This window comes from Motacilla alba, chromosome 1 (genome assembly GCF_015832195.1).
Source record: "Motacilla alba alba isolate MOTALB_02 chromosome 1, Motacilla_alba_V1.0_pri, whole genome shotgun sequence".
Classification (NCBI taxonomy): Eukaryota; Metazoa; Chordata; class Aves; order Passeriformes; family Motacillidae; genus Motacilla; species Motacilla alba.
The window spans coordinates 38,043,405-38,065,778 of record NC_052016.1 but is presented as its reverse complement, the minus strand read 5'-3'; the positions used below and the strand labels follow the sequence as shown (position 1 = coordinate 38,065,778).

Below are 22,374 nucleotides of genomic sequence, written 5' to 3'. Positions count from 1 at the left end.
GATGTCAGATGAATTAAGAGGGTAGGAGAATTTGTGTGCTAATGCTGACTGAAGATTGTAAATTTAGCACCCTACAGACTCATTAGATGAAGAATTATCTCCTGTGTTTTTGCTGTGACTCCTGCAACAAGACCTGCTAGACCTGCTGGACCACAACCAACTTAGATGCTTCTCTCCATGTTCCTCAATGTATCAAGGTCCAGAGTCTATGCACAGAACTGGCTTTGTACCTCCTACAGATCTAATCTGCAGTCAAATAACTCATCCATGTTAAATTGCAAATTGCGAGCAGCTAGAAGTTTCCAGACCAAATGCACGCAGAAACTACAATCCTCTCCTTCTCTGCCTTCTCCCTTCTTACTCAGATTGAAAGTAAACTAAAGTGTACATTTGCGTGGGGTTGAAAAGCATGTTCTTTCTCAGGGGTTAACCTGTAGATTTCGCAGTTTACACCCAGCTGCCAGAGCAACTACAGGTTCCTTTAGTCTCTTTTGCTACTCCTTTCCTTTGGAACCGGCAGAGCCCACCTCAGGCTGCTGGAGCTGTTGTGTACCAAGCACAGACGCAGCTTTATGCTGGCACAGAGCAGCCTCGGTCAGGTCAGATGCAGCCTGTATCCTCCTCACAGAGCAAGCTTCCACTCCAGGGATTTGCACTGGAAGCGCCGCGAGACGGCAACGCGGCTTGGAAAGGCAGCTCCGGGACACTGCGCGCCCGCCTGCGAGCCTCCTTTCCCCTTCAGTCGCCGCTTTTGCTAGAGAAGGCTCAAGCACCAGGCTGCCCAGCGAGCACCGAGCGCGGCGGGCGCAGCAGAGGCGGGCGGCTCCGCACGGCTCCCGCGGCCCGGCGCTCGGCGGCGGCGGCCCCGGCGCCGCTCGGGAGCCGCGGGCGGAGCTGCGCTGCGCCGGCCCCGCGCCCAGCACCCACCGGGAAAGCCTAGGGAGCGGGCGGGAAGGAAAGTTCAAGAACAGCCGGGAAAGGTGCCGCCCTATGCGAGGAGTGGGCATAGCTGCAGCTGCGTGGCGGGGGGGGGCGGGTGTTCAAGGCTTGCAGGGGAAGGTTGAGCCCATTTACCACTTTTGCTTTCCTTATTTATGGCGAAGGTGATGGATACGGTTCTAGCCTGATTTTATATTATTCGATTTTGCACATTATTTGGCCAAATGTTACCATACCATCCCGGAGGAACGGACAGATGCTGAGTAGCACAGAATTAGACTGGTCTGCCAATTCCTGCATATTTGTACTAATGTTCTTCGTATTAAGAGGGAGCACCTATTTCTATTTATTCATCCCTAAATACCCCAACACAAGGCTGACGCACAAATCGGTGCTACTTTATCTGGATGCATACAGACGGGCAAGCCTCAGAGCTCACACTCTGTGTCCTAAACATGTCTTTACCTTTCCTGGTCCTGGGTAACAAATGGCTTTCAAGCACACGGCTCCTTATGGGACCCAAATCAAAGGATGCCCGAGCTCCCCGGGCTGCACACTCGCTGTCGGCTCGGTGCTTCTGTGCCCACCTGCACTACCTTTCCTGAGACCACCTAGTACTGCGTGGGGGGCAAAAAGAATATACGCCATGCATCTGCACAGGATTGCTAAAACTGAGGGGTCAGACGGGTTACTTTAATTATTATTATAAGTGCAGCTTACAGTAAAGCTTCCCCAGGGCAGGACGCAGCAGCTCCTCCTCGCTGCCGGGCCGGGCTGCCGTGCATCACCAGCGAGAGGCGGGCGCACCTGCCCTGCAAGCCCGGCGCTGTAAAAGCGCGCCCTCCCTCCTGTCGTGAATAAGCTGCTGCTCTTCTTCTTCTTCCTCCTCCTCCTCCTCCTCTTCTTCTCCTTCGCCCCCGCTACCCCGGAGTATACCGCGGCCAGGCGGCTGCCTTACCCCCGCCGTCCTCTCCGCCCCCGGGGGCGACGCACACTTTCACCCCGGCCCCTGGCACGGCCGAGCGCTTTGCGGCAGCAGCTCTAGAAACTTCTCGGTCCCTCCCTCTCCCCTCCCCTTCCTCCTCCTCGCCGAGCAGGGGCCGGCGCTGCGGCTAGAGCAGCAGGGAAGGAGGCGTGCGGCGCTCCTCCCCACCCGCGCTGCCCGGAGCCGGAGGCGCAGCCAGGCGCTATCGCAGCCTCATCCCGGCGCTCACCGCAGCACCGAGCCCGCCAGGCGGCCCTTCCCTGCGCAGAGGTGGCAGCGGCAGGCGGCATGACGGCGGAGGAGATGAAAGCGGACGGGGCTCCCCTGGAAGGGGTGGACATCACTCCCAAGCAGGATGAAGGGGTCCTCAAGGTACCGGGCGGCTGTTCCCCATCCCCACTCTCCGCACTAGCTCCGAGGGGTCCCCGCGCCGGCGGGGAGCGGGGGCATTCCTCGTAGCCTGCGAGCGGGTGCTCCGCGGGCGCCCTGGCTCTACCGGGCCCATTGTGTGCCCTGCGGGGAAGGGGACGAGGCGGTCCCTGGGTATCCAGGCAGGGCTGGCGCAGCGCGGGCGATTAAACAACAGCGGCGGAGGGCGGGAGCGCGCCCCGGCTGCGCAAGCGCTGCCCGGCTGGCTGCGGGGGCTCCCCGCTCCTCCTGGCGGCTCCCCGCTCCTCCCGGGGCGAGCCGGAGCCCGGGCTGCCCGCCGGGAGAGCTCGGGGTCACGGGGGGGGCTGAGCAGCGAAAAGGCGCTTCCCCCTGCGTTTCGGCTTTCCTCCGCCGTTTAGGGGGAAGATGCGGGAGGGGGAGGCGGGCCGGGCTCTCTGTCCGGCTCGCGGCGCGAGTTGCGGGGGTCCGGGTCCATCCCCGCCCCCCCAGCACGTGTCCGGGGCCGGGAATTAAAGATGGAGCCCCGGCGGGGCACGTGCGCCCGGTGCCCGTCCCCGCCGTGCCTGGCCGTGCCTGCCTTCAGGCCCCGGGCCGCCCCCGGGCCCGGCGGGGTGCGCGGTCCGGCGGCGGCAGCGGCCTGGCCGCCCCTCGGTGCCGCGGGGCCGGCGGCCGGGCAGGTCCCCGGAGCGGCCGAGGCGGAGCGGCTGCTCTCCTTTGTACTGGGAAGGCAGGCGATAAGGGCAGCGGGATTTATGCCGTGAGGGGGAGTTGCGCGAACTTCCTCTGTCAGACGTTGCCTATTTCCATATCTCTAGAAACTTCCTTAGGCTCCGCTAAAAACTTCGGCGATTATTTAGAAGCGTAGTAAAATTTCGAAGTTACCGCGTTCAGGAGGAGAAAGGGGCACCACAGCAAAGGCAAAATTCTGGGTTTAACCTTTAGAGCCTTCTAAATTCTGGGTTCATTACGGAGGCGCTGTCTCCCCTTCAGGAGGGGTATTAAGGGAGCAGATTGGAGATGTTGGCTGCTATATTTCTGCTTTTCCGTGTTCCCTGCTAGCATGTTTAGGTGAGATATTTTGGGTTTTGCACATAGTACAGTATCAGGTCAGAGTTCTCATCTGCATGGCTGCCCGGATCTCCCGCAGACCAGATCCCTTGAGCGTGGTAGAAGGGCAGTGGGGGTATGCATGATTCATGCAGTACCTACTTTTTGATGATGGAGAAGCAGCAGGTGGGTTTTGGGTTGTTTTTTGTTTGGTTGGTTCGTTTATTTTTTTAGAGGAGGGGAGTAGAAAACACTAGCAAACGACGTGAGGTTGTGGAAATTACAAAAATTGAGATGGTGACATGACAAGTAAGATACCGTAGAGGTCACAAAGTCCAGCCTTCATAGATTTTATTTTTACGTAATTGCTGGAGTGCAAAATTCATCTATTGAAATCAAGCGTCTAGCTCTGAACGAACCTACACCAATTTCGTAGTGGTGTTGTTGCAGTGATTCCAGGAGTGTGTTTATTTGCTCATTAGCTGTATATCAGAATAGTATCCACAGTTTTTTACCTGATATTGCTGAATATACTTGCACAATTCCTAGAATAATAATTAAGTTTGGAAAGAAACAATTTGAAAAGCCATATGAACTGAAAAATCCAGTTTCTCCATCTGAAAAGGAAATGTAAACCTTACAGAAAATAGGATTGCCATATTCACCAGTGAAACTTCAGTCTCTTCAAAATGGAACAAATGCAAAAGAATAAACTATATAAATAATGAAAATGAGATATTTGTTATTCTAGAATACCTTGCTATGGCACTACAAGAATATGGCATTTGGTAAAGTTTAGTAAATTTCCATTAAATGCAGTTAGTTTTTCAAAAGTGCATCAGACTGGCTGCTTTAAAGTGCTAGTTTGCATCTGCTTTATGCAGATTTGCAAATTGCATCCGCTAAGCACGATGTAGATCAGGTTGCTTACCTGATTCATGTGTTTTTCTCATAATTCTCTGTTTCCTTATCTCTCTGAGAGTGGTTGCTTGAACTTTTGCCTTCCTCGGGGAGACATCGACAGATTGGTTTTGTGATGCTAATAACTGCCCTGGTGCTGGTGCAGGGTTAAAGGGATGGTGTGCTGTGTGAGATCAGCATCCCTTTTCATGTTGAGCATCCTTTCCTTGTAAAACGAGCAGCCAGGATTTTTTTCTAGGTTTTGTTTGTTTGTGGGGGTATTTTTTGTTTTAGGCTTTCAGCGAGGTGCTCTCAGCTTGTTAGTCTGACAGAAGCTGTCGGTGGTGAAGCTTTGGGTTTGGATGGAGGGTCCTGGCATTTCAGTTGGATAGTCAGTCGCCGGGATGGTGGGAGGCCAGGAGGGAGATTGACAGTGGTGGGTTGCAGGAAGCTGAAATTTGTGAAGGAGACTCCCAAAGGTCTGCCTCATTCAGTGAAAAACATGATTGATATAGAAACATGACATTTAAAGGAGGGATGCCCTGTAACTGCCCTTGAATAGATGTTTATCTTCTATAACAGAATGTTTTCCAGGTCTCCGTGATGCAAGCAAATAGAGTCCTCCATTGGTCCCCTTTTGCCTGGCTAAGATAATGCAGAACTTCGGCTTAGGGCTAGCTGGTTTCAATCTGTATTGGGAAAAATTCAAAATTCAAATCTGAACTTCAGGAATCCTGTTATGGGCAAGGCCTCACATCCTTGCCTGTGAGATATGTCGCTATTATTCTGATTTCTGATTTTATATATGCTTCAAATGAACACCAGAGAGATTGTCCCCACTTTCTGGATAGTATAGATTTATTTAATACTTGTCTCTCTTGGTAGGCTGGGGATTTTCTTCTCCCTAAGAAGAAAATCAAATCCTTGCAGCTATATGTGAGACGCTGGCTATCTGTGTCAGAATTGTGGGAGACAAAATTGTTGCAATCAATAATTTTTAAGTGTTATACTGTAGGCTGATAGAACTAACCTGCTTGGGGTGAGACACTGTTAACCTTCGATAAACTGGCTGGTTTAACTCGAATAATTTCAGATTACATGCTGGAATAGACTTTGCGGGGAAAAAACCACCTCGTTCTCTTGTTGAAGTGCTTTGCCTAGAACACTGAACTCGGGCCTGATGATAGAGAGGTGCTGAGGCAAATGCCTGAATAAAGAAGAAAAAACCCTGCCTAATGCAGAGATCTGTAAGCTGTTGCCGGTTAAATTCTTGTATCTCAGCACAGCCATCTTGAGGTTCTGCATTTGCAGCGCTGCTAATCTGCAGAAAGAACAGCCAGTCCATTTCCAGGTGACTGAAAGAAACCTGCAAATCCTCTGTCTACTAAGGATGATAACACACATATCTAGGTATTTGTGATTCGTGTCCAGTGGGCAGGCAGACTTGATTTCCGTGATGTTAATACTGGTCACTGTTTTCCTCAGGTTGTCAAGAGAGAAGGCAGTGGGACAGAGTCTCCGATGATAGGTGATAAGGTGACCGTCCATTACACGGGGTGGCTTCTCGATGGCACAAAATTTGACTCCAGTCTGGACAGAAAAGACAAATTCTCATTTGACTTGGGGAAAGGTAATGTCTTGTGTTTGGGGCTGATCAGTTTTGGTAATCATCGAGATGGGATTTCCTTGTGTGGCTCCTTTGATTTTCAAAACTGGCGCTTAAACTCGTTTTCTCTTAAACTTGTATTCTCTTAGAATGGTCCCATCAGAATGTGAGATTTTTCTGAATAAGAGAACTGTGTAGCCCCATAAAAGGCCTGCTGAAGAATTCACAGGCCTCAGACAAAGCACTCCAGGAGAACAAATCTGTCCTGAAATGTAGAGATAAAGGCAGCTAAATAGCCAGAATATGCATTTTTTTGGTTGGGGTATTTTTGGGGAGCAGGCCTCCAATCAGGAGTGCTTAATTGTGACCAGAAAGTGGGACAGAGAGGCAGCTGTCTCCTGTCTTATGATGAAACACACTCTCTTTTCTACAAAATTCTCAAGTTAACCCAAATATGAGTCTTTGAGCAGTTAATCTCTTCATTAACAAAATATTTCATTTTTTGAAAATCTGAGCATGGTTATTTCTGCTAATCTTATTACTCAATCTTGTATTCTTCCCTGGAAGTTTCTGACCTTCTTCTTTTTACAAAATAGATAATACCTCCTTTTTTAAAAGAGGTAAATTAATTGTACTTCAATTTGAGATGATATTAAGTGTACCTATTAATACAAGACTAATAGAAAGTCTGCTTGAGGAGTTAAGAGGAGCAGCAATTGGGACGGCTTGAGTAAGAGAGGGGAGTTTGTTACATCTTTTCTTCCCTTTGAAAGGAATGCTACTACTTTCTTACCCCTTCTGTTACAAATGTGTGTAACTTTTAGTTACCACTGGTGCTGTTCTTTGCCAGCTGATACAAGTATGAACAGAAAAGGCTGTTAGGTTTGGATTGTTTTCAAAACAGGAGCAGGCAATCTCTCACCCTAAGGCCTTCCTCTCGGAAGAGTTTATTGTTACTTCCTCACACTTGGGACTGTGCCAAGCACTTCAGCTGGTGTCTGTGTTCTGTTATTCTATGAAAAGAGTTGTTACACCTGGAATCAAGAAATGTTTGGGCCAAATTTGGGTCCCTGGGAAACTTTTAGGCTTAAAACTGATGTACATAAATGAGAGTGTGCACAAGTTCTTCAGTATTTTCGCTGCCTTAGCTTTTGTATACTAAAAATTAGGATGCTCAGTTTCACCTGATCATGCCCTTCATGTGGGATTGGCATTTGACTTGTACAGGTGAGGTGATCAAAGCATGGGACATTGCTGTGGCCACTATGAAGATTGGTGAAATCTGTCGGATTACGTGTAAACCAGAATATGCCTATGGCTCAGCTGGGAGCCCTCCAAAGATACCTCCTAATGCTACATTGATTTTTGAGGTAAGTGAGAGATGGTCACTAAAACTGTATGCTTGAAAATGTATAATGCAATATCCTTTCAAAACAGGATTGTTACATTTTCTAAGCAAAATAACATGGTCCGTTTTGGGTAGCATGGACAAAATTTTAGTCTGGCTGCCGCTGCTCTGTAATGGCTTGGGTTCCCTTCTCTTTGAGTTTTTAAAACACTTGAATGATCTTCAGTGTTCAGTTGTAATTTTGCAGTTACTGGGTGATTTGCAGGAGTAAAGTGCAGGCTGGGAGGGCAGACTATTTCAGTGATAGACTCAAGTAGTTGAAATGAAATCTTTAATCGCTTCATAACACTCAGAGTAATGATATATTAAATGTGAGGTTTTCAACAACAGGAAGAGCAATTAATGCCCTCAATAATATATTTTTTTATACTTACTTGTGTTTTCTTTACAACATTAACATTACCTCTTTTCAGGGAGAAAAGAGGTAATTGTCCCGTGGAAGCTGCTGGAATACAATATTTGAACAGCCCTGCAATTACAAACTCTTTTCTGTAGAGCTGAGCATTTCAGTCAGCCTTAAAGCATCATAAAACCAGTTTGGATTCAGGTTGCTGGTTCATTGCCAAAGTCTCTGTGTGCATCCAGGCTACACTGATTAATCTTGCCCCCATAGATGAAGTCCTGTGCACTCACTCAGTGCCTGTGACAGAGTCAGCAGTCTTGAGTTTGGCAGCTGGGTAACCCAGTTTGACAATTCACATGGCCAGCTGATCTCCTGGAGATGAGCTGCATGTCTTGGTGAGCATGGAGCCAGTTATCCTTGGTGTCTCTCAGCCTCACCAGAAGAGGAGAGATTTTATTTCCTACTGACCTTAAAAGTAATTTTCCCCCCACATCTTCCCCCTCCTTCCCCAAAGGGGGTGGAAACAGGAGCTGTCTCTTGTGTGTTATTTCAGAAGTGAGAATGGTTGCTCAGAATGCTGAGACTTGTATTTGATTTTTCCATGTAGGATGACATTAAAGCTCTTTTCTGGAGCATACCCTGACAGTCTCAAGAGGGTTTGGAGAGGATGGATTTTTCTTACTGTTGAAACAGTTCAATTTGCCAACAATTATTTCAAAATAAACTCTACCTGAGAGAGGGCAGACTCTGTAGTGTAATTTTTAAAATTACTTTGTTCTAAAGCACTTAATCAATGGAATGGAGTCCTACATTTGGAGGCATAAGGAAAGCTTTAAAATTGATGATTGCTCTGAGATTGAATGTTTTATCTTATATCTGAGAAAGGTGAAAATAGCTCATGGAGTTATTCAAAGACTGAAAGTCTGTTTAGGTTTTATTGGAAACAGTGAGCATCTGTTAAGAAGGATAAATTATACACAGAGTCATTTAGGTAGGAAAAACCTTCAAGACCATTGAGTCCAATCATAAATCTGACACAGCCAAGTCCATCACTAAACCATTAACCCAACCCATGCTTACATCTACACCTAAATACCTCCGGGGAGGGTGACTCACCCACTTCCCTGGGCAGCCTGTTCTAATGCTAATATCCATTCTAAAGCTCACCTGGTTCACCTTGAGGCCATTTCTTCTTGTTCTGTGACTTGTTACTTGGAAGAAGGGACTGACCCCATCTGGCAACAGCCTCCTCTCAGGAGGTGTAGAAAGTAGAAGGTTCCCCCCAAGACCCCTCTTTCTCTCCAGGCTAAACACCCCCAGCTCTCTCAAGCAGCTCCTCATGGGACTTGTGCTCCAGACCCTTCACCAGCTGTGTTGCCCTTCTCTGGACACACTCCAGCACCTCAATGTCCTTCCTGAACTGAAAGGCCCAAAACTGAACACTGGATTTGAGGTGTGTTAAGGAAAAGCAAGTAATCCCTTCATCAAAATAAAAAAACAATGCCTCGTACAGGGTGACAATCACTGCCCTGGTCCTGCTGGCCACACCATTGCTGATACAGGCCAGGTGCCATTGGCCTTCACGTAATTGGATATTGAATTTACTTTGCATTTGGATAGTGTATTTGCATTTTTTTTCCCATGGACTTGTGAGTAGTAGGATTAAAGATATATTCTGTGTGGAAGGATTAAGAAAATATTGCTAGCAGGTAGTATCCACTAAGGGATGACAGCTTACTCACTTTGAGTACATCAAAATTAACACCATTATTTCTGAAAAATTGTATCATGGAGAGCTGTTCATAAGCAGCATTTTCTTACATAGAAATCTGATGTTATTCATGGCTTAGTTGTATTGGATCAAACTACCCATGTTGGAGTGCTGTGTGCTTCTATGCGAGTGATACCGGGTGTAATCAGGGCTGAGCTGATGATTGAAATGCAAGCTCAAGGCCTTCTACCTAGGCAGGACAGTGGTGCATTCTTAAGGGCTTAGCACTACTACAGAGGATGCACGTGGACAGCAGAAAGCAGAGAAACTTTTATTGTCCTTTTACAAGAGGTAATACATAACACTGGGATTAATAAAAGTGTGAACTGAAAGATGGGATTTGGTCCATCAGGCTACTCCTGAGTCTGTCTCATACGGTTGCCCAGGTTATTCACTTCCCACTGGACTTTTCTTGATGCTGCCAGTCTGGCCCCTCCATTTTCTGGGTATGCTTTTAGATAAAAGTAGTGTTTCATTCTTGAGTCTTGATATTCCCTAATGCCTGCCTGAGCAGTTATGTTGAAGGGAAGAGGGGAGAAAGAAAAGGACCAAAGCTGCCTGTGATGGTTTTGTGCTTCCCTAACAAAATAGCCTGGGGCTCACTGGCTGCAACAAGTAAGCAGTGCTGGGTGAGTCCTGATTGGGGGTGTGGGTTGGAACGTAGATCCAGAAAATTTTCCCAAGTTTTACCAGGTTAAAGTAGTTTCTGGCTAGTATGACTCTCAAGCAGCTGAAGTCTCTAAGTTTCCACTCTTTTAGTTTTACCTAGGTTTACTTTTTATTACTTAACACAGTATCAGGAGGATTCTTTTGCGAGTGCCTATCACCATGCTAAAATTTTGTACAAGTTGCTTTACAAAAGACCCTCTAAAATTTGCACTAAGAGATTTTGTACCTGTGCCATCACACCAGCATTTCTTTATGACAAGGAATAATGTATGTCCTATGATTTGGAAGTACTCCTTTTTTTTTATCTAGTGGTGGTTTGTTTTTTCTTCCTCATGATTACTTTTGCTGAGCAATATAAATAGCTAGATTATTCCACAGAATAGTATTGTTCAGGCTGGGGAAAAAAAAGAAGGGGGAGGTGCACACCTGTATGGTCATCAGTAGGATGTTCAGGAATTACTTTTTTAAGACTGACTGAAAAGACAGACCAGAATATTATTTGTTATTAGGTGTCAATTAAAATAAAAAGTGGAAGTACTGGTGGATATTCAGTTCCTTTTGCATTCCAGTTATCTCAGGTCCAGTGTCAGGAACCTCCACAGCAGTAGCTCAGAACTTTTTTTTTTAATGAGGTAGTCTAAACAATGCTGATTATAATGGCTTGCTTTTTTGTGCTTGGGAATAGTTTTCACTATTGTTTTACTCAAAAATAGGATATGATTTTTTTTTTTCTTCATAGTACCAATGACAAATACCTTTTGTAACTAGACTGTTCTTCTATGTCATCATGGTACTCCCACTTGGAACTATGATTTACATTTACTTGGGAAGGCATGTGAAGATTCAGAGATTCAGACTGGATACCTACATTAACACTAGCTCTTAAAAATCCTAAACAATTTGTCGCAGCAGTGGGTTTAAAGTTTCAAAGATCTCTGGAGAATAAATCATATGAGTTACTAAATTGGTCTAATGAGAATAAATGCAAGGCTTTTCTTGCCTCCACAGATAGAACTTTTTGAGTTCAAGGGGGAGGACCTTACCGATGAAGAAGATGGTGGCATCATCCGAAGAATCCGTAAAAAAGGGGAGGGCTACTCCAGGCCCAATGAGGATGCACTTGTAGAGAGTAAGTGTGTTGTTACACAAACAGTGAATGGATTTGCAGTGAGGGATGGCAGTGAGAACCTTTTCACAATGTACAACTGCATGTTCTGAGGGAGAGGAATACATGGCTTCTCTTTTCTGTACCAAGTAACTTAACAAACTAGAGTAAGCTTTCCTTCTCCTGTTTCTAGCAAGGTTTACATTTTCCAGCTGCAACTGTGTTTTCTGGTGATACTGAATCTGTTGAAGTGCTTATCTGATGACAAAAGGTGATTGAGTCTCATAAAGTATTTCCATGTGCTGAGGAACAAAAGGGGAAGTCATTCTGGCACTTGTTGTCAGAGTGGAAAAAACAAACACTTAAATGAACAACAAAAAAAAGAGGGGTTGTTAAATTGAACAGCAGAAATTCTGTTGGCTGCCAGTAGCTGCCGCACCATAGGTAGCTGCTAAAAGAGAAAAGACTGTTCAGAAGGAGGCTTTGGCACGTGTGTGTGCTGCCTGCCTGTATAGGACTCCCTGTGCACTCCTGGGTACCTGCCCACTGCCATACATAGATACCTTCTGATTTCTCTCTCTGTTGTTCTGGTTTTTGTTACCAGTCCAGCTTGAAGGCCGACACGGAGATCGCGTTTTTGACAAGCGGGAATTGCGGTTTGAGATTGGAGAAGGTGAAAACTTCGATATTCCTCATGGTCTGGAGAAAGCAATTCAAAAAATGGAGAAATCGGAGCAATCTGTGTTCTATCTCAAGCCCAGGTATGCTGTTTCTGGTGTTTGCTACAGGAAGGTCTTACACTAATCATCTGGCAAGAAAGAAATATTTTGTTATAATGCCTTTCAGCTTTTTTGAGTGTTGTGGTAAAAACTTGGATCAGCCCCAGAAATTGATGTATGATAAGTATTGTGCTTTGCCATTTCATGGTGAAGCAGTAGCAGTCCAGGAAAAATTCACTTAAGTCTCTGTAATGTTGACCTCTAAATATTTTTGAAAAACCTTGTTGCTCTCTAACTTGGATTTTTGTGATCCCTCTTCTCATGACTGATTACTGTAAAACAGTGCATATGTAGACTTGGATATAGGCAGAATTTTCTCTTTACAGTGAGAACACATCTGAAACAAGTGGAGTTGCCCAGATTGTTTTCATCAAATTTATTTCAGTTCTATTGATTTTTTTTTTAACTGTAACTGAGCTTGATGGGAGCAGAAAAGGAAAGCCATCTGATCTAGAGGGTTATCTTGCTAATATGCAGCTCTTTCTGGAGTTGCATAGCAGTACCTTTCTGTAAGCATTTCCTGTTTATTACCAACTGGTTAGCAGTATCATAAGTGTGCAGCTGCTCACCTAATCTTGGTATTTATTCTCTTTGCTTTTCTAAGAATAGAACTAAAATACAGGTGCTCTGAATGCAACACTCAGTTTCAGACCATGAATATTAAATACGGTAGTTGTAATTTGAAAGTTAGTTGTTTTGGTTTGGCTTTTTTTTTTGATGAAGGGATTACTTGCTTTTCCTTAAAGTAAACTAAAAAACTAATAAAATAATAGGAGCTGCTAAAAGATTAATGAAGTCAATACTAGGTTTCTCTTACTTTCTTCTTCCTTGTCCGTGCTAATTTTAGAATTGTATCTAGAATTCTTCAAGCCTTTGTCTTGTAATAATTTATGTGCATCCCAAATTTGCATGGGGTTTTTGTCTCCATCTTCCTATGTAGCAAGTATAGCTGGATGGGTAGTTTTGAACTCTTATTTATAATTTTTGTTTCTCCCTCCCCCCCCCTCCATTTTACAGCTATGGTTTTGGAAGTGCTGGGAATGAGAAATTTAAGATCCCTCCAGATGCAGAGCTGCAGTATGAAGTGAAACTCAAAAGCTTTGAAAAGGTGAGAGCAAGAGATGAAATCCCAAAGAGATCCGAGGCTGGGGGAAGAAGTGGTAGTGCAGCTAAACGATGACAATGGAATCCTTGAACGGTGGTGTGAAACAGGGAGGCCACTGTTGCCAGAGATGATGGTGACATGCTGGGAGCTCTTGGCTGAAATGGTCCTTATTCTTCCTGTGTCCCTGTCTGTTGCCATCTCTCGTGCTCTAGGCTGGTTCCCATTAGCAGTGCAAAGCTCTGCTTTGCCAGACTTATCTCAACCATACTGCTAGTGAGAAACAGCATAGCTACTTGATTTCCCTAGAAGTTGTATTGAAATTGACTGGAACTGTTCCTGTTTGGGTAGGCTAAGGAGTCCTGGGAAATGAACACGGATGAGAAGTTAGAACAGAGCAGCATTGTGAAGGAGAGAGGCACTCAGTACTTCAAGGTAAGTTACAGCCCCCAGTAATAATAGCATTTTTTGGTCAATGTCCTGAGTTGATAATGATGTTTACAGCCTCTATAATTTCTGAGTGGTGTTCATGGTATTCTGTGAAATTTTACATGGAGAGCTGGAGGGGAATGTGTCTTAAAAAAGAAAAAAAAAAAGAAACTTGGTTGGGTTATCCAAAGAACTGACTCTGCAAGGAGCTCTCTGTTAGAGCTGTTTGCTCTATGTACAGATAACACTGTACACTGAAATACTGTACACTGTAGGGTGTACAGTATTTCAGTTCCTGCTGTGGGACACTGCTATGAGTGAACAACGTTCATTTGGGTAGGCATGTGTGGAGAAGCTGTTTAAAACAATTAAGTAGCTAAAGGAAGAGTTTCCTATTATCTTTGTATTGCACTCTGAGAATTCCCCATCTCCCCTTATTTTTGCATCAAAAGTTGAATATAAAGGTAGGAGTTCAGTGAAGTATCAGTGCTGGCATATACCCCTAGCTCTAGTGGGGAACCAGTTAAGTATTTCTAAAGATTTTCTGATCCTGTGCAGGAATGGCTCTCAGAAGTATTTTTGATGATAGATGTTACTTTTTGATCAAATGGGGTTTTTTAGATGTATTGCTCAAGGCAGGCAAAAGGGACGAGAGGGAGATAAAAGTTCCTGTGATGATGAGCTGTGTGATAACTGAGCTGCCTTGTTTACAGGAGGGGAAATACAAGCGGGCAGCATTACAGTATAAGAAGATTGTGTCATGGCTGGAGCACGAGTCGGGACTCACCGAGGAGGAGGAATCAAAAGCCAAAAGCCTGAGGCTTGCTGCCCACCTTAACTTAGCTATGTGCCATCTCAAGCTAAAGGAATACTCCCAGGCTTTGGAGAACTGCAACAAGGTAGTAGGAGCTTATTTATTCTTAAACTGCACCAGCAGTCTGACAGTTTGTCTTGCTTTAGACATTTTAGGGACAACAGGCTAGTGTGGTGGTTGGTCTTTCTTACCAGCTGTCATTTGGGTAGTACAGAATTTTTAGTGCACTAAAAATATCCAACAGATTATTTTCATTCTTAGTGCCCTTTGAACATCTTTTACTAACTTGCTGCTACATTGGGAATGTTCAAGTATTTAGAAATAAGGAGCACTTGAGATGTGGTGAAGGTAGTCATGTTGGCAAAGGTCTGTCAAAGAGCAGGATTACTCCCTGACTAAATCTTAGGCTTGCTGGTTCTCTTGTCAAATAGCCTACTATATAAATTCCTCTTTGTACTTACTTCTACTGTATTCCACTGACTTTATTAGTAAGCCCTGACAAGACTCATAAGTCTACATCAGAAGGCACAGTTTCTAGCAGTCTCTGGTGTTCTGACTGCATATAATTTTGATAAAAGAAAAATAATTACTGAATGTGGTTTTGGTTTTTTTTGAATGCAGGCACTCGAATTGGATAGCAACAATGAAAAAGGCCTTTTCCGGCGTGGAGAAGCTCACTTGGCTGTCAATGACTTTGAGCTGGCCCGAGCAGATTTCCAGAAAGTGATACAACTTTATCCAAGTAACAAAGCTGCCAAAGTGCAACTGGTGACTTGTCAGCAAAAAATACGGGAGCAGCATGAGAAGGAGAAGAAGATGTATGCCAACATGTTCCAAAGGCTTGCAGACAAAGACTTAAAGGTAAGTAACACTACTCCAAACATTACAGGAGGTGGTGTCATGTGTTATAGACAAGGAGCAGTGGTTTAGATACTCACCTTGCTTCTTATTACAGGTAATTATAGCAGGACAACACTTAAGTAGAACACTGCTTTAGGTAGCAGGGATGGAACTCAAAATGCCAACAGTCAAAATTATTAGGCCATCTTGTTTGAACAGGAAAATCAGGAGTACCAACCATGGCACAGAAAGCTTTTATATATTTCAACTGAATTTGCAACAGACCAGTGTTAATCAGAAGGCAGTTGAAGTGATGAGATGCAAACATGACAATGTTCTAGAAGTGGAAAAAGCACCTATTCCTCTAGAACCTGTTGCAAAGAACAGGCTGTTCTGGTGCCTGAGGTGCCCATCTAGTGAGAACTTGTGTCTGTCATATAGAGGATGCTGAGCACCATCTTGCTTCTCACAGAGACATTAGGATGTGCTTGATGGTCTCCAAATGTCAGAGATTATGGAGTGTCAGAAGATTGATTATTCTGCTGTGTGGATGGTTTTCCTAATAAGCTTTCACTAGAATTTTAGTAAATGCTAGTTCAGTTAATAATGGCAGTATGTGAATACAGGTTCTAACAAGATTGTATTAGCTAGCAAGAAACATTCCAGGTTACTGGTGAGAATCACATGTCCTAAGAAAACCTTGTGGTTCGTTTCCTTAAATCTGATGGTCTAGAAGGACAAGATGGGCCTGTAACTTCTCAGACAAATCTGGGATTTATGTCAGACTCAAATTTCTTCAGTAACAGTGGGGAGTACAGAAGCTTGTATCTTGTGAGGTTATTTTCACATTTCCAGAATATACATGGAGAACATAAAGAATTGCCAGATACTGGTACATGAATTTCCTTTGGTTAACTGTGTCATTGAGTCTTTCCAGAGGCATGATGTCCTCAGATGAGTGTATCCTGACAGTTTCAGCCATTTCAGGCTGTCAGCTGTCAATTTCCTACATGAAATGCTTCACTCTGTCTCTTCTCTTTTTGGCTAAAGCAGCCTGATGTCAACAGTCCTTGTGTATTGGAGCTTAAAAGAAAGTATTCTGTACTTCTAGACACAGTGATGTGAAGTCACAGAGTATCTTAACTTTGGTAGGCTTTAATAAAAAATCTCAGAAATACAAAGATACTGCAACTAAAGTAGAATTATTTCACTGTTTGGCATCTTCACTTCTGAAATGGTAGGATTTAATTGCCAGCTGTCAGACTGTGTTGTGAAGGATCCTTTCAGCTAGCACAGCTGCTGGGAATTTGGCTTCCTCCACTAGGTGTGGGATACAGCAAGAGCTGTTGAGATAGGAACAGTGGATTGCTGAAACAAGCTATACTCACTAAAACTTCAAAAGCCTTGAGCTTTCTTCAACTCGTAAGACAGAAAATTGGAGTAATAGAGTAATGTTCTTGGCAAAAGGTAGATTTATAGTCTTTGCACTGCAGACTGTTTGGGATATTGGAAAAACATTGCACTTAGTCCCAGTTTCCCTGTCTGCTTGGAACAGCATCAGTTTAAAGTTGCAGAATCCTTTAGATTGGACTCCAACCAAATGTAAATGGAACGTTATTGTTTGGCATCTAACACTGGACACAGGATTTGAAGTGTGGCCTCACCATTGCCAAGTACAGGAGGACAATCCCTGCCCTGATCCTGCTGGACACGCTATTGCTGATACAGGCCTGGATGCCACTGGCCTGGTGAATTCTTCCCAACAAGTTAGATGATCTTGGGAATGTGCAATGTGCTGGTTTTGGGGTTTTTTTTCTCTCTGAGCTATCTGGCCTGTCTTAAATTGATATAGTTTCATATGAAATGGGATTAATGGAACTATAAACTGTAAAGGATGCTTACTCCCTGGGCCAGTCTTGAGGTAGTTTTCTTGCAAGAAAGGCTTGTTTTCTTGTTACTGCATTTATCGTGTTGCTTTACTCTAGCTCCAGCAGTGTCTGTTAGTGGTGATGTAGTAGAAGTTCAAAGTTCTGGAGAAGAGAGTTTGTTTACTGAATGTCTTCTGATTGCTAAGAAGATAGCTTGGACTGCAGTTGTGATGTTCCTGACATAGTCTGTTAAATTCAACAGCCACACTTGCATCAGTAGTTCCTTTCATTAATTTGAAAAGTTTACACATGTAAAGTGAGAATTATTGAAGGTCAGGGTGTTTATCACCTTATTTTAAGCCCAGGATTGGTAGCTAACAGGCTTTCTGTGGAGAGAAGACTTAACTCTTGTGTGCTTTATGGAATGCTTCTAAGGATGAAAAATTGACCTTTGATGCATGAATGTTCTTTTAAATGTGGTTTTGTGTTGCAGCCAAATTGATGTAAGATTGTAAGGATTCTGCCCATTTCTCCCCCCCACTATTCCGCTCTCCCAGCATTGTGTGCTTAAAACTCTGCTTGTTTTTGTTTGGTTCTCATCTAAGATCATCATAAAACAGATGGCTCAAAATGCTGGGCTGACAGGTGGAATAGCAGTTCCATTGCACTAGGTTTTGAGATGAGCAAGCCACGATATTTTCACCTCCCCTTACTGTGCTTGAAAATTATTGCAAGGTCAGGATGTGCTGGTTATGTCCTGTTGTAAAAGCTGACCTTGGGGCCCTACCTCATGGCTCTGCCTTCCACACCTTTTTATGAGGAAGATATACAAGTAGAGGGCTTTAGAGCAGCCACACTGTCAGATCATATCTTCTTCCAGTTAAGCTCTTGCACAGGACATCCAAATCACTCTTGTTGAGTTTGAAGTGTCTCTTCACAAAACAAGTTGTGCAACAGAGATACTTCTTACGCTGAGTGCAAGTGTGCCTCATACAAGCTGGGTCAGGGCAGGCCATGGGAATGGCTGAAAATTAATGACATTAATATTGAAGCAGGGCAAAAGCACTTCCTGCAGAGCTTCATAAATGAATTTCATTTAAAGGACTTCTAAGAAATTGTTGTGTGGCAAGCGGGTGCAGGCCACATTAAGAATCATAACCACCTAATACCAGTATTATATTTTGGCCTCCTCTACACTGCTTCTGGTTTCGTAGATGCATGAAAATTTTTGGTTTCTTTTGGCAGAAGATCCTAATATCTTAATTCAGTCTGGCAGGGTAGACGAGCTTTCAAAGTAATAAGAATCAAACAATGTTTTTGCTATGTATTTTTGTATAATAATAACAATAATAATAATTTTTGTAAGTGTTGTATAACATACTAATATATTTTGTCTCTCTATTTAGTCATCTGCTACTCTTCAGACAAGCCACACTGAAGATGCAGAAATGAAAGATGCGCAGAATGGAGTTGAAGATAAATCAGAAGTTGAAGCAGAAGCATAAGAAAACCTCTATTCCATTAGTTTTGTAAATGAAAGAATTTCCAGTGAATTAGACCTTTATTTTTCTACCTGGTTGGATAGTGGCTTCAAGGGAGCAGAGGCTGAAGCCACCATGCCACAGTCAGTTACAGCTTTATGTGGCTGTTCAAGAAGCTGAGTGGCAGCATAAATCTGATTTAATCCTAGTGACTTTATTTATTCATTCAGCCTCTGTTACTGCTTGGGTTCTGTCTGGATTTACTCTGCTTGGTTTATTTGCATTTTCGTAGAATCATAGAATGGCTTGAGTTGGAAGGGACCTCAAAGATCTAGTTCTAACTCCCCCTCCATGGACAGGGACACCCTTCACTAGACCAGGTTGCTCAGAGCTCCCTCCAGCCTGGTCTTGAACACTTGCAGGGATGGAGCATCTACAGCTTCTCTGGGCAGCCTGTTCCAGTGCCTCAGCACCCTCAGAGTAAAGAATTTCATCCTAATACCTAATCTTAACCTGCCCTCTTTCAGTTTGAAGCCATTCCCCTTTGTGCTGTCACTACTTGCCCTTGTAAATAGTCTCTCTCCATGTTTCTTGTAGGCTCCCTTTAAGGTACTAGAAGGCCACAGTTTGGTCACCCCAAAGCCTTCTTTTTTCCAGGCTGAACAATTCAGTTCTCTCACCCTTGTCTCATAAGGAGAGGTGCTTCATCCCTCTAATCATCTTGGTGGGCCTCCTCTGGACTTGCTCCAAAAGGTCCATGTCCCTCCTGTGCTGGGGACCCCAGGGGTGGATGCAGTGTTTCAGTTGGGGTCTCACCAGAGTACAGGGTCAAAAATCCCCTCCCTCTCCTGTTGCCCACACTGCTTTGGATGCAGCCCAGGTTACAATTGGCCTTCTGGGTTGTGAGTGCGTGCACATTGCCAGCTCATGTCCAGCCTTTCATCCAACAGCACCCCCAAGTCCTTCTTGGCAGGGCTGCCCTGGATCTGTTCTTCCCAGCCATTATTGATACCAGGGGTTGCCCCAGTCCAGGTGCAGCACCTTGCACTTGGCCTTACTGAAGGTTCACATGGGCCTGCTTCTCAGGCTTGCCCAGGTCGCTCTGGGTGGCATCCCGTCCTTCAGGTGTGTCAAGGGGACTGCTCAGCTTGGTGTCACCTGCAGATTGGCTCAGCGTGCACTCTACCCCTTCATCCATGTCATTAATGAAGATGATAGTAACGCTGGTCCCAGTATGGACCCCTGAGGGACACCACTTGTCACTGGTGTCCATTACTAGCCTGTAGATGTGACCGTGCAGCCAATTTCTTATCCATCATACAGTCCACCCACTGCATCCACCTCTGTCCAATTCAGAGAGAAGGGTGTTGTGGGGAACTGTATCTAAGGCAGAAAACTACAAACAGGAAGGTAAATGACACCTGTAGCCCTTCCCTTGTCCACTGATGGAGTCACTCCATCATTGAAGGCCACTAGGCTGCTCAGATGGGACTCGCCCTTTGTAAAGCTGTGCTGGTTGTCCCTGATCACCTCCCTGTCCTCCACGTGCCTTAGCATAGCATCCAGGAGGATCTGTTCCATGATCTTCCCGGGCACAGAGCTGAGGCTGACAGGTCGGTAGTCCCCGTTTTGTCATTGGTGTTTTTCTTTCTGGTTCCAGCTTACTTAAATCCCAGGTTCTGCTTTCTAAATTTATTTCCGTGATTTGCTTCAAGTAATCAGCTTTTTTCAGGAGTCCTCATGCGAGACTTAAGAACAAATTGGTGCTCCCAGTTCTTCTGCCTTGGGATTGCCCTCTTTCCCCCCTGTTCAGTAGGGAGTCCCTTCCATTAAGTTTTGTAGCCTTTCTTGTATGCCTCCTCTTTGCAAATTGCTGAAGGTGAAGACTGAAGTCACAGCTTAAGTAATAAAGCTCCAATTAAACTCAAGAAAACTGAACTTTTCGTGGGTTTTTATTGGAATTTGCACAGAATTGAGAGAATATACTGTCCTTTGGTCAGTGTTTTCTTGTCCACATAGCCAGTGTCCTGATTATTTTTCTGTGTTGTTTGTTCATTACCATAGAAAATTCCCACAATATTTGATACAGTATTTACCCATATATTTGCAAAAGGGAGAAATTATGTTGCTGGAATGTGCATAAAGCAAGTCTGTAACCTATGCATAGAGGTTGTTCTATGTTCATATTGCTACCTTCCTCTTCACCTCACCACATTGTAAAACTGGACCAGAAGGAAAAAAACCCCAAACCAGTTCATCTGAAAGTGACTGGCTTTGAAGTGAAAGTAAGGGATAATGGCTTACATATTGCAAATACTTTTAATGAACTACAAACTCCTCTGTGATTCTAATGTCTGCTTACCCAGATCTCACAAGAAAGCTATTACTCAGTAGTATTCTGCTTCTTTCTGCAGTTTGTGTTGTTTGGGGGTGGGTGTGCTTTTGAATTTTGTGGGGGTTTTTGGTGTGGGTGGGCTTTTTTTTCTGAAGGCATGGAACATAGTACTCAAACTCAGCTGTTGTTTATCCTATCATGTGGTGTTAAATTCAGCATCTCCAGTGTCCTGTTTAGAGGCAGGGGCAGAAGGGGCATTTTTTTTGCCTGCTCTGCAGAAGAAAGGTGGAAAATCTGTTTCTCTCAGATTAAAATAAATGGACTTTTTTATGGTGAGAAAGATGTCTCTGCATGGCGTGCCATGGGCTGGAATTTGTGTGTAGATTGCAGAGAGCATCCCTGTTTTAACATGTAATATACAATGTGAATTCCTGGTCTCCTTTGCTGAAACAGAAGTAGTGTGTAAGCACTTAAACTCGTGGGGCCTGGGGAGTGCCAGTACCTGTCCTGCAGCAGTGCCAGCCCAGCCCAGGCCCTGGGACTGTCACCAAGCAAGGGCTGCTTGGAGTGCTGCCCTGCCCCTGGGCCCCAGACACCAAATTCAGCACCTGCTGTTGGGTTGGAGCTTGGTTAGAGAGCCGGGAGCTGCCATGCTCTGAATCTCATGGGGTGAGTGGATAGGACAGAGGCAAGAGGGATGCTTGGGAGGTCACTTCACTGAAGGAAATGCTGATTTCATTTGCCTAAGCCTTAGGGGTTGCCAGGTAATGGGGGTGACTTTCATGAGCTCTGACTATAGTAACAGCCTCGTATATGTGAAAAACTTATACCAAAGCACTACCCCCTCTTGTGGGAAGCAACACTGTGAATGTCAACTGGGGTTAGAAGAAGGAAGGGATTTATAGACCTAGAAAAACAGTCAAAGGGGACAGGAATGCCAAGCCAGAGTACTTATTCAACACGTAAATACCTTGATTTGTTGCTAATTATTCCTGGAAATACAAGCCTCTGTGGCTGAAACTGTTTTTGCTGCTAAAGCATAGGGCCAAGTCCTAATGATGAATTTTTAATTGTTGAACAGCAGTTTTCAAAATCTACAGGCATGATAGTTGTACATGTTTCTGAAAGCAAAAAGTGATTTCTGTGGCACATCTATAAAAAATCTAGTCAATGGTGCATCTGTTGTTAAGTGTGAGCAGTCTTGAAAGTACCACTGTGCCCTTGTTGTTACTACATAAACTATGAAATGTTTGAGAATGTAAATCTGTTAAGGACACTAAACATGCCCTGATCAGGCAGCTGAACGGAATTTCCGTGCTGTCTTTAAAAGTGGGTCTGATTGCCGGCAGAAGGTGGCGATACTGGTATTTGTGCGTGAGGTCATGCATGTAAACTTCAACTATAAACTTCGTTATGTATGTCCTTATAGAGGAAAAAAAAAAAAGAAAACAATGCTTAAAATAAACAGTTACAGTCCTGACTTTGTAACCCACACCCGTGTGTCTCGGCGTGCATGAATCCTTTCCGGTGCGCGGTGGTGTTGTTGGCGGGGGCAGCGGGCGG

The 22,374-nt window shown here is 44.5% G+C and overlaps 2 protein-coding genes across 12 annotated transcripts in view; one reads left to right on the top strand and one right to left on the bottom strand.

The window, feature by feature from the left end:
• TCAF2 (TRPM8 channel associated factor 2) overlaps window positions 1–1,989 on the bottom strand; it is a 28,302-nt gene extending 26,313 nt beyond the window's left edge. For 8 of the 11 annotated variants that reach the window (XM_038152749.1, XM_038152731.1, XM_038152739.1 and 5 more), the window contains exon 1: window positions 1,660–1,870. In XM_038152749.1, the coding sequence (XP_038008677.1) occupies window positions 1,660–1,724 (65 nt within the window). In that variant the 5' untranslated portion in view covers window positions 1,725–1,870. Of the gene's footprint in view, window positions 1–1,659; window positions 1,871–1,897 lie in introns of those variants that run through there. The other 3 variants (XM_038152673.1, XM_038152711.1, XM_038152722.1) reach the window with 2 other exon arrangements.
• A 51-nt stretch (window positions 1,990–2,040) lies between these two features.
• FKBP4 (FKBP prolyl isomerase 4) lies at window positions 2,041–22,305 on the top strand. Its single transcript, XM_038152778.1, has 10 exons — window positions 2,041–2,296; window positions 5,747–5,891; window positions 7,095–7,237; window positions 11,067–11,187; window positions 11,768–11,924; window positions 12,960–13,050; window positions 13,396–13,479; window positions 14,187–14,372; window positions 14,909–15,148; window positions 18,402–22,305. The coding sequence occupies exons 1-10, from the start codon at window positions 2,213–2,215 to the stop codon at window positions 18,498–18,500; spliced, it is 1,350 nt and encodes a 449-aa protein (XP_038008706.1). The 5' UTR covers window positions 2,041–2,212; the 3' UTR covers window positions 18,501–22,305.
• Window positions 22,306–22,374: the final 69 nt, after the last annotated feature.